General features: G+C 39.4%; 1 protein-coding gene across 5 annotated transcripts in view; it reads right to left on the bottom strand.

Moving 5' to 3' along the window:
* Positions 1 to 12,258, bottom strand: part of CADM2 (cell adhesion molecule 2) — a 372,090-nt gene that overhangs the window by 83,034 nt on the left and 276,798 nt on the right. For all 5 annotated transcript variants that reach the window (XM_083737012.1, XM_083737014.1, XM_083737015.1 and 2 more), the window contains one exon: positions 9,758 to 9,928. In XM_083737012.1, coding sequence (XP_083593138.1) covers positions 9,758 to 9,928 — 171 coding nt within the window. The remainder of the gene's footprint in view (positions 1 to 9,757; positions 9,929 to 12,258) is intronic.

Genomic DNA, 12,258 nt, shown 5'->3' with positions numbered 1-12,258 from the left:
ATCGCTGGAATATCACTCTCACACAATGAAGTAGAAAGGGAAATTTGTTTCTACGTTATCTCAGGTAGCACTATATCAGTGTCCCAACCTTTCAAAGAGGTTGAGCACTGCTGAGCTGGAATGGGCAACTTTACAACAACTCCTTGTGGTTCGAGGACCCGACCACCGCGACGTGAAAAGAAGACACAGGGACACGTGATATAAGGTTAATGGGCTAGAAAAGGCCACAACTTTATTGATTACAGCAATGAAAAGGTATTGGCTTAGGCATTGGATTGCGAAACAAGTGGGTTTATTCACCAGGGGTTCATCACCTGTTGATGCTAATCCAACTATAGGCTCACCCCTGCTGTCACCGAGGGTCGTGCCATGGCCTCCCGCCAAGCAGGCATCGGACAGAATACACGACCGCCAGATTCCTTTAACGGAATACCCCTAAACATTGAAGGCATAGGCGATGGCCACACCTAGCACTTCGACACACCACAGCACATTATTCCAATGCCTAACCTACCCACCAATACCACAAAAGTTGTGACGATTGCTACGAGGTAGGCGAAAAAACCAAAAAGCCTAATGCCAAATGGAAAAACTCCTACCAGGCCCCCCGTGCAACCGGGGCGACCAACCTAAGGTCCATAGCAAGGTCAATAACCTAAGCCCTAACTCAATGGGAGTGGAGGGTGGGTGACTCGCACAGGACGATGAAGAGAAATGAGGCCGGGGAGAGGCTGACGCTGCAGCATCAAGGCTGCTGGACACGCCCCCCCCACGGCACCTGGTTGGACGGCCACCGGGGGGGCGTGAGCGCCAGCCAGGTGAGCTGGAGGCAGGGGGCTACGCCCCCTGCTAGGGGCGGTGTTCAGGCTCCCGCCCACAACCACTCCCCTCTCTTTCAGGGAGGAGAGTCTTTAATAAGTTTACTCCATTCTGCTCAATGGTACTTATACCTGAGGAAGTGGACTGAGAATTGTACCCTTTAAACCACACTGCTGCCTCAAGTAGCTCCCCATCTCTCTCTGTAACATTGCTAAAACTGCTCTTTAAGCAATTCCTTTAACACTTTTCTCCCACTGGACACCCCCCACACCTTGAATGATTCAGGTTCTCCCTAACTATACCAATTCCTCTGTCTTTTTATTTATTTGTGCCCTTTAGCCACCGTATATCAATCACTTCAAATAATTAGAGGTTAAGTACTGGGACACGGGTGGTGCTGTGGGTTAAACCACAGAGCCTAGGGCATGCCGATCAGAAGGTCGGCGGTTCAAATCCCCATGACAGGGTGAGCTCCCATTGCTCGGTCCCTGCTCCTGCCCACCAGCAGTTCGAAAGCACATCAAAGTGCAAGTACATAAATAGGTACCGCTCTGGCGGGAAGGTAAACAGCGTTTCCGTGCACTCCTCTGGTTTGCCAGAAGCGGCTTAGTCATGCTGGCCACATGACCCAGAAGCTGTACGCTGGCTCCCTCGGCCAATAAAGCGAGATGAGCGCCGCAATCCCAGAGTCGGTCACGACTGGACCTAATGGTCAGACAGTGGCTCAACACACCTTCACACTGGATGAAAAGATAAGTGAACAAACCCCATTCTGGAACAGAGCCATAGACTGTTTGGAGATGTGCTGAGAACTTCAATAGAGCTCTGAGAAAGATAACTGATACGTGCACAAATATGTGATGGTGCATTTTTCCCACTTGAGTTTTGAGGAGCTTCATCTGATGGAGGGGAGATAAAAGCTGTGGCCATGTTAGAGTGTTTGGGAGAAGTTATTTAGGGAAACATCAGGGGCAGCTACTTTTACCTGTCTATTCACAATGTCTATATCAATGGAGGAGGAACCTCTTCCAGAGGCAATGAGATGGATGTAAATATGATTATTGGCATAGGTACTCACTAACCAGAGTTAGTGTAAATTACAGTTAGCAAGTCTACTTCAATCCGTGGTGGTATCCAACAAAGTCATTCCATTAACTGAAGGATTCTACTTCCGCAACAGAACTTCCCCTCCCTCTCTCTCTCCCTGCACCCCTGTGCCCTTCCTAAATCTGTTCCAGAGGGTTGGGGGAACCACCAGAACAGATTGAGGTGCTACAGGGGGCAAACCCAGAGAGGAGAGGGAGGACAAGTGCCTTTTTTTACAGCCAGAAGTCCCTGCACTCATGGAACTACTTCACTGGATACCTTCCCCACATTTTTAATTTTGATTTGTGGCTGATCGCACACTCTATTCTGGCTAATCAGATGTAACAACTATCATTGAAGTTCCTTAATAATATGAGAGTTCAGCTTTTATTTACACTGAATGATAAAAAGAAACAGTGAAAGGAAAGGTTGTGGACTTTCCAGCAACTGGAAATCATTTGGGTGTGGGTCTTTAAAAATATAACCATGCCACACTTAACAACATCTGCAGCCAGCCTTAGAGAACAAGTGCTCCAGACTGAAGCATACTAATGCAGTGATTGCGTGTGGGTGAAGTTTTAAAGATCTTTTTAATAGCATTTCATATCCTAGAGTGCACCTGCTCTCTAATCTTGCCTTGTTGAACTCATTTTACACTATATTTATATTCCTATTTAATTTTTGTGCAGTCTATCAGCAGTTCCTTCTCTCTGTGTCACAGAGCAAATTAGTATGATTTAATCCACCATGTATCCAGTTTGGCTTCCACCACTTTATTTGAAATAGTGAACTAAAACTAATGTTATATCTCGATGACTTTATGACTTAATGACTCCTGAATATTTAAAGCTTTAATATATTTCTCTAATGTTTTTATTATTGTTATGTCGCTGAACCACAACAATTCAAGAAGTAATCTGAAAGATTATGGAAAAAAGACCACCTGGTACTAGCTAAACCCCTACTCAGTCAGAGCTTTTATACCATTTCCTGCATAACTAATTCATTTATTATCTTTTGATTTAAAAAATGTAAAATGATATTTTAGTATTTTAGTATATTCATATTCTACGTGTTTATAGTACCTGTCTTCCAGATTTCTATTGATTTCTTTCCTAGCTTGGTGCCTCTACAAATCACAGCCACATTTCCAAAACATCTAAATATATAGCTGTGGAAAAGAGGTGATATAGTATTCCAGGAAGACACACTGCACTCGTAATTACATGGGCAAATCCAACTTGCTGGTTTTGCTCCTTTAAAAAGGACACATTTGTATAAATGTACCCAGCAATTTCAAAAACGTTACTTAAAAGCACTAATCACTGCAGTCTTTTTACTTGTACATAAATATTCTCAAATCGTTACGTCTGCAAATATAAATATAAGGCAATCACATAGGAAATTGGTTTTTTTTATAACTCTGACATTTCTTTAATTATTCCAGGAAACATTTTTTTTCATTTCTTTTAATTGCAAGATGAATGAAGCATTTGGTATTTTATGCCTAATAAATTATAACAAATTTAAATTTTAGGCCTATATATGTTTCTAGGGAAACAACAACAAATGGATCTACTACACCATACAGATGATTTTCTGTAGATCATAAGGGAGAAAAGATTATGGGCATGATTAAGCCAAAGTATACTAAAATCCTATTGATATCAAATATCAATAGAATTAGCTTCATTCTCCCAAATAATTTGTATATGCATAGATTTGAATGACAAATTAAGAATAAAACTTAAGAACAAGTTACTGTATTGAAATGAATAAAAAAAGAACTAGTGAGTTCACATTCTGCGATACAGTGCTCATGAGATAACAACAGTCAATAAAAAGTGCTTTCCTTAATTCCTGACTAATAAGTTACTATTGAACATATAACAATGTGATTTATGTTAAAAACAACAACATGACTGCAATTAGGCCTAAGCATAGATAGATGAGGACCATCAGCATACAGCCTTATTTTCCTTCCACTTTAGCTTGCTACTAACAATGGATGAATAGGTAATTCTGTCAGCTTGAATGAGATATTAGTCAGCCATTGTGAGCAGCATAAAAGAACACTACGAAAAGGTAAATTTACCCACCTATCATCAAGCTGTAATTATTGTGCATCTACAACACATTTCCAGGAATGAATGCCCATTCTTGCAGTACCACTTTGGGAATTTTGTGCGTGTGTGGGAGAAGGCAATGCTTTGCCTAGGCAAAGATTTTTATTTTTAAATAAGGTAGGTCACTAAATTTGCATTTTTATAAAATATAATTATTCTCCCATGAGTATTAGTTGGAAATCACTTGTACATTTTTTTTAAAAGATCTGATTGATTTGTCTGAATCTAGTTAAAATTAGTGCCTGGGGTTAATCTGGACTCTGCCAGACCTGCAGAACTATCATCTATAACAAATTTCAAGCTCACAGTAGAGAAGCCATGAAGGATCAAAATGAATGAAACATAGAACTCTCTGTCATTTCGGTTTGGAACTTTCTGCTGAATTTAACTGAGTGCTATGTGAGACCTTGGCATCCTGGATAATAAGATTAGAAGGAAGCATCATGCTGTCAGCATAATGAGAAGCTACCAACATGTAGACAACTGTCATGGTACCAAAATAAATGTGAGACTACAACATGTTTTGGAAATGCAGTGCTGGAGTGCACCCAAGTGCTCTGTGCAAAGAACTGCTGATAAACAAGAGTCTAGATCGATTATGGTAATTCATAGTCTATGTTTTATGTGACTTAACCCACTTAAGTAATGCAAGCAAAAGATGGAAGTCCTTTCTCCAGTCTAGTTTCTGATCAATGTAAAAAGTGCAAGGAGCATCATTTCTTCTCCCACCTCCACCAATGCCTGATGTTTATCCAACTCTTGTTTCAACTAGCTGAAAACAACAAGATCTGGCCTACTATGAACTTTATTCCAAAATGCTTAGGTGTTAGAGAACTTAGAACTTCTGTATTTCAACCAGCTGAGTTTCAGGAAGTTAGGAGGAGACTCTGTCAACCTACGTCACTTCCTCTGATTTATCACTTTGTCAATACCATGATTAGTTTATGACATTATTAAAACAAACATATATTCTATTATGTTTCTAAAAGCATAGAAATTAATATGCTTTTAAAGTGGCTTTATTCTCTGCCAATTTCTGATATCATGATCTTGCATGAATGAAGCATTGTGTCTTAAATAAAGCACTGCGCAGGGGAGTTCTGCCAGCCCTGCCAGTGGGTGCCCCAGGGCGCCCACCCAAAAAGCAGGTGGGTGGAAACTACTGCTGACAGTATCCCTGAAGACACCTTTGATATGTGGCAATTGGGGTGTAGGGAATGAGCCTGCAATGGAACTGTTGACTCAGTCAGTGCTGATCCTGGGAGCAGGCATATATCTTACATCAATATATAATATTTTCAACTGTGCACAATTATTTTCAACATACTTGACAAAAAAAATCCACTCCTCCTTAAATACCTACAGGGATAGTTTTTTTTTAAAAAAAAATTGTAAACCGCTTTGAGGTTTTTTCTACAATCAAGCGGTATGAAAATGGCATGTAAAACTTATTGTTTTACTTGGCATTATTAGGTACATATATGAGATATGCCCTGTACCCTACCATTATTTGTATGCAGCTGGCAGACCATTTCTGAAACATTTGTGGTGCTTTTGTAGGATACCAGGAGACAGATAGATGATAGATAGATAGATAGATAGATAGATAGATAGATAGATGATAGATAGATAGATAGATAGATAGATGATAGATAGATAGATAGATAGATAGATAGATAGATAGATAGATAGATAGATGATAGATAGATAGATAGATATATATAGATAGATGATAGATGATAGATAGATAGATAGATAGATAGATAGATATAGATAGATAACAGATAAACAGATAGACAGATATATCATTACATTTTTCATTATCAATATATATTTCATTATCAGCAAGCTGTATTTGAGGATAGCCCTTCAGATAATCAATCGGATGATTTCACATTAACCCTTTGAACCCAAAAGCCTCTCAGAGCATAAACGTTTAGTAGTAAATGAACCTGCATGGTTTTGAATTATTTTACATTTAAAATATGGAATTCTTATTTTCATCCATCATTAACCTAATTGAACTCATTTAAACATGCAGATTGTGGCACTGAACTTTCATGTTTGCAGACACTCTTTACTGCTTACTGTATCTCCTAAGTTTCTTTGTTTTGAGCATTCATTAGTTTGAAAGGTTGAAATAAGATAAATTTGATTATAGTGTTTACGTTATAATTCAGACAGATAATTATAATTATTTCTGAATTTGAATATTTAAAGGGAAATAGGAGAGTCGTTGTTCTTGGATACTTCTCATTTACTTTTGAAAACACTGATTTCTTTGGTCTACCACATTAAAAAATTGTAACCAGAAAAGTAAACTTCACAGGGAGTCATAATACAAAGCTCAGTATTATTGATTTTGTTTCAATTTTTCTATTGATGCCATCTTAAGCATCGGCCCCATAAGAGATATTTATACAATTTTGAATAATTGCATTGCTTAACTTTCCTATAGCACCATGAAATCAAAGTGCTACTAGAGCTTACATGGCTATAAATGTACACTGGTTGTGATTAGATTATTGACAGTTTTATAGCACAGATGCTCTTTAATCACAATTAAGAGTTCACTTTAAGGGACCAGGGAGCATGTAGAACTTGAATAATTCATTTTTATGTATGCTGATCTTTCAAGCTTTGCAATGACCATTCCTCCACTCAAGGCAAACTGCTTTTCGTAGATTAAGCTTGTGCTGTAACCCGTCAATTGACATGGTTCCAGCTGTTGCTAACTGAGCTTATCCAGGCTTTCCTTGTAACCACCAAATGGTTCGTGAAATTATCACATCCTACTTTAAAATGTTTCTAGCTACTAAACTGTATGTTGTTTTTTCTACTTTGTGGGCTTTTCTACCTTTGTTAGCTGAACCCGGGCACTATATGAATAGGTACCAAACTGAGACAGCACATCTGCAAAATAGTTTTCAAAAAAGATCAGAACTATTGATTTATGCTGAACACGCTCCCTTGCATTTTGGAAGCTGCAGCTGCTAAGCAGCTCTGTCTCACACCTAGGCTATGCTCTGCATATCACTGTGCCAACTGGCCAAGCAAGAGTTTGCAGAAGCACAATAAAGGAAGCAGATCAACATATACACTAGCTGTTTTTTTGTAATAGGATTTAAATCTGCTCTCACTGTCTACTACAGGACCATGGAGATAAGTACGGTAAATGCCTTTCTTTCCACAAGATCCTTTCCACACAACCACCCTAAGTATTTGAAGTTAGTTACTCCTTAGGTCTGTTGAGAACAAAAGCACTAAGTTAATCAACAGCTATTTGCATACAGCACTCCTTTTGTGCTCCGTACTTTTGCAATGGCAGTGGTGGTCAAGATCAACCTGAAAGCGCCAACTTCCACTTTTCATTCTGCCCCAATGGCTGGGAAGCAGGAGCTTCTCCATAAGAAGTGTTTGGTTTTCATATCCACAAGATCGGAGGAATGTTATATTAAATTGTGTAATATATAGGACCATAGGAGCCATGGGGGCTTCAGCCCCCCACAATAAAATCTTTAAAGGGGCTGGGCATTCCCATTCAAATGGTGTGCATGTGCACTGCGTTATGTGTTTGATGCGGGTGGCGCTGTGGTCTAAACAGGTTGGCGGAAGGTTGGTGGTTCGAATCCACGTAATGGAGTAAGCTCCCGTTGCTCTGTCCCAGCTTCTGCCAACCAAGCAGTTCGAAATAGGTACTGCTGCGATGGGAAGGTAAATAGCATTTCCGTGCGCTCTGGTTTCCGTGACGGTGTTCTATTGCACCAGAAGCGGTTTAGTCATGCTGACCACATGACCCAGAAAGCTGCCTGTGGACAAACGCCTGATCCCTCGGCCGGAAGCGAGATAAGCACCCCATAGTCACCTTTGACTTGACTTTACCATCTAGGGGTCCTTTACCCTTTCTCCCTCTTTTATGTGTTTGATTATGTGGGGCAAGGCTTACCCACAATGTTTTATTCAAGTTGGCACTCCACTCCTGCATAGGATGGTCCAAGTAAAATGGTCCTCATTTGCCAAGTGGTAGGATGAATCAAGTGCATTTGTATGTTAATATGGTCTCCTGTATAGTGGCTTACGAAGTCATTTCACTTCTTTGGGATGGATATATATGTGGCAGAAACAATAGGCATCAATTACAGCCATGGATATAAGCTGCATTTCGAAAAAGGCATTTGATACTGTGTGGATTTTTTAATTTTTATCTTAGGCACTTTTCAATGAATTCCCAAGACATTAGCATTAATGTAAAAACAAATTTAGAGCAGGCTTCCAAACTTGCTGTGACAAGGCTTTCTTTCTTCTGCTAAATATCCCTGAACTAGTGAACAGTCATTTGTGGAGCAAACAATGAGAATTCTGGCATTTGTTAATGCAAAGGAATTGGTGATGTTATAGATCAATATTATTCTTTGAGACATTGTTTTAAATATATTGACCATGTCTGGTGTCCTTTACTTCTGTATCCACAATATCCTTTACTTCTGCACCTACAATATCATGTCAAACTGCTTTGTGACTAAACTGAGGTGAAGAGAGCTCTACAAATGCTGGGAAAATGGGAAGTTGTCTTTTGTATTATACTAGTAGCTCCCAAAAGAACTATCTAATAGTGGTGCTATTTTGACAAAAGCAGCTCACTGAAGTTCTTCAGCGATTTTTATTTTAATGTGAAATAATACAATGACTACTAGTTCTGAGAAGAAATATCCCAATACTTTAAACTGTGCTGGCCGATATGGTGCCCTCCATATATTGTTGGATCCCAATTCCTCTCAGCCTCAACCAGTAGGGTCAATGGTCAGGGATGATGGCAGTTGTAGCCTAATAATAGTAGTTTTAACAATAGGATTTACAAGAAGATGAGCCAAACGTTTATACAAACTTTTGAGTGAACAGGGTGATTGTCTATATTTCCACAGTGCCTAACAATCGGACATGCTGGTTGGGACTGATGTGAGTCTCAGTCTAACAACATGTAGAGGGTCACAGGTTAACCAGCCTTGATTTACAGCATTAGGCAAGTATTACAGCTTGTAGGATTAATGTAATGTAATGATGTGCATCTCTCTGTGTGTACACATACACATTTATACAAACACACACCACAAGGTGCTTGAAATATGAGAAGAATATGCTAATAAAAATGACAAAGTTTTCTCTCTTAGGCATTGTTCTTTTCTGATCAATACTGTAGCAAGGTATTTTGGGCTAAGAATCTTGCAAACAAATCAGTATACCCCCAAAATATTATTTTTTAATTTCTAATAAATGGTAACAAATACCGGTAAGCTGCTTTTCTAAACTATAGGCATGATGTTGAAAACCAATCATAATAACTAGCCATCCTATTCAGCTTTGTTATGAAAGACCACCATTTCATAGCCCATACTAGGAAGTCTCCAGTAAACATTCTGAACAAGAACTATATTCAGTGTTCATATGGTAAAGATATACATGTTGAACCTGAATATGTATTGTAGACGTGGTCTCATGAAGAAACCCTATTTTGGCATAGATTATTGCCAAAATTCAAGTTAGGGATTAAGAATGCTGCTGGATACCAATCCAAGCCTACTAATCTGCAACAATGTTAGGTTTCTTAAAAATGGAAAGAATTTACTAATAAAAAATTCAAATAATTAATCAAACCTCCCTTTGGAACAGAAGCAATATTTATTTTATGCATACACTACAAACATCAAAGGCATAAATATTTTACTTACAATGTATTTCTAGAACTTGCATTGCTATCTGCGGTGTAGAGTTCAAAGATTCGTGATCTACTCTGCAACTTACGACTGCGCCATCATCACTGCGATCTGCTTTGAAATTCATTGTGCTGCTGACAGTAAACGTTTTCCGATTTGCATCCTCTTCTTTTAAATATTTAACATCTGCAAAAATAAAGTTTGCTCTAGTTTAGCACCATGGTTTGGTATAATAAATGGGGAAAGAAGACTACAATACATGAAACCATTTTAAATAGCAAATGATAAATGCACCTTTCATCATGTTTGCTCACTCTTTGAAAGCAAACAAAGTTCTATTTCCAGACATTCCATTATTTGTCTTACAAAACTACCAATGCTGTCATTCCCAAATGTACACAGACACAGATGGGAAAAGCAATTTCAATATCAACCAAAAGGCAGAACTGTCAGAATAGGATTCTACTCCTCATTATCTCTGATATAACTAGATTACAATCCAAATAGTCTTCCCCTGAAGCCCATTAAAGTAACATAATATCTCTTCCCCCACCTTTAAATCACCTGATTAGGCTTTTTATTCATTCTTTTCTGAAAGCTTAGTCCAAAAAACAATACTTTAAAGAGAAATCAAAGGTAAGTGTCTAAAATTTGTTTCTAAAATATAAGTTTGCTAAACAAAATGCTGACAATTATTTGCTTCATCTTTGTTACTAAAAGGTTTTGTAAAACAGATGGTAAAGTGAGGAATAATTAATATTCATTTTTCTCTTCGGTTCAGTTTTGTTTAGTGTTGACATAACCGCCCTCCATGCAAAACCCCCCCAAACCCTTCCATAACATGCTTTGCAGGCCATGAAAGAAGGGAGTAGGGGTGAATTTTGAGGGCAAGTGCATAAAACTCTGGCAAATAAATAGGGCAACCAATTGCCCAGCAGGATGCCGATCACCAATTGAAGCCTCAAAAATTGATAGGCCCCCCACAGTGTGAAAAAGAAGAGGTCTCCAGTATCTACAGGCATCCTGTCTTTATGTTGATAAATCAAGAAAAAAATGTACTTAACTTTTCTAAAGGGATCGATCACCTCACAGTTTAAACTAGCCCACCGAAATCAGCAGTGTGAGCTTTTCAGAGTATGAACTTGGAGTATGTCCTTCCTGCTTCTTCAAGAGTGCAGGTGGATTCTCATTTCCCCTCTTGCAATATGAAGCTGGAGGCCAGGGTGCCTTGAAACACAGTCGTTCCACAGCTGGTCAGCACAGAACACTTAAATAATCAGTATTTCCCCACTTTATCAGGGAGTCAATCCAAAAGGAAAGAGCAAATCACGAGAAAGGTTATCTCTGGTAGAAATACTGTAGATATTAAGGCAGTTTGACTGAAATTGTTTTTATAGTTGTCAAAGAAAGTCATCAAGGTGTTCTGCAGTCACTGAAATGCCAAAACATATCTGTATTCTTAACTTAATTTTGGATATAAGTTTATATCACTCCCCCTCTGCCCAATTTGATCCTGGCACTCAATGACCTTTCAGCTATTTATAAAATTACTTGGTGCCTCTTGGATTTGGGTCATGCTCTTTATTCCAACAAAATGTCCAGCTGCAAAAAGCACAAAACATAGATGCAAAACAGACATACATCCTGAATGAGTGGCGTGTTGTAGCCACAGGAGCTTTGGAGCCTTGCTGCCCCCAAGGTATTCTCCTTCATTTCAGTGGATTCACCTCACCTCATACACTGAACAATATACCTGCTGGCTCAACTGAAACGAATGAGGCAGCGGCTGCGTACTAGCACATTGCTGCATTTGCAATACAACACAAGGGTGAAAATGTATTTTGCAAGATGCAAAGGGAATACTTTATTCTCTATACAATTGATTTTTTTTCCTCTTCTGCTTAAGCAATGTTGGTTTATTCCATCAAATAGCATTGTTTTGTCACAATGAAGGTCTCTAAAAGGAGGTTAAGGAAATTCCTATTGAAATCGCATGTCCCCTCTGTGGTTTCATTTTTATAATTTTGCTAGGTCGCATTAGAGGAAGATGGGTTCATTGAAAAGTCAGTGTTAACAGTCCTGCAATGTACACGGCATACTGTACTCATGGTAGGTGTCAGGGAACTGCCATTGGCTCAGGAGGGAGAGGGGAGAAGCCGGGTGGATTGTGGGAAGCAGCTCCTTTTCAGCGGACACCTTGCCTGGGCAAAGCAGGGAGGAGAGAGGTCCTCCGTTACCCACACCCTCCTTGCACAGTAAGCTTTCACGCCAAGAGGGGAGGCACAGACTGGGCGTCAAGAAACTACTTTGCTGGGGAAGGTTTAAGGACTGCCCACTCACGGATTCTGCCAGTGAATGAGCCAGCCACGGGAGAGTGGCGCTCTGAACAGATAAAATTTATTTTGGCATCAAAAGCAAGGCTTCACAGCCGAGCAGGGAGGCATTTGCCTGCTTGCTCTTGAGCAACCCCTTGGAACCCTAACAGCGGGGAATGGTCAACCTTGGAGGAGATGGCA

The sequence above is a fragment of the Podarcis gaigeae genome (assembly GCF_964106915.1).
Source record: "Podarcis gaigeae genome assembly, chromosome: 4".
Taxonomy (NCBI): domain Eukaryota; kingdom Metazoa; phylum Chordata; class Lepidosauria; order Squamata; family Lacertidae; genus Podarcis; species Podarcis gaigeae.
Note: the sequence above shows the minus strand (reverse complement) of the source record. Positions and strands in the feature narration are given on the sequence as shown.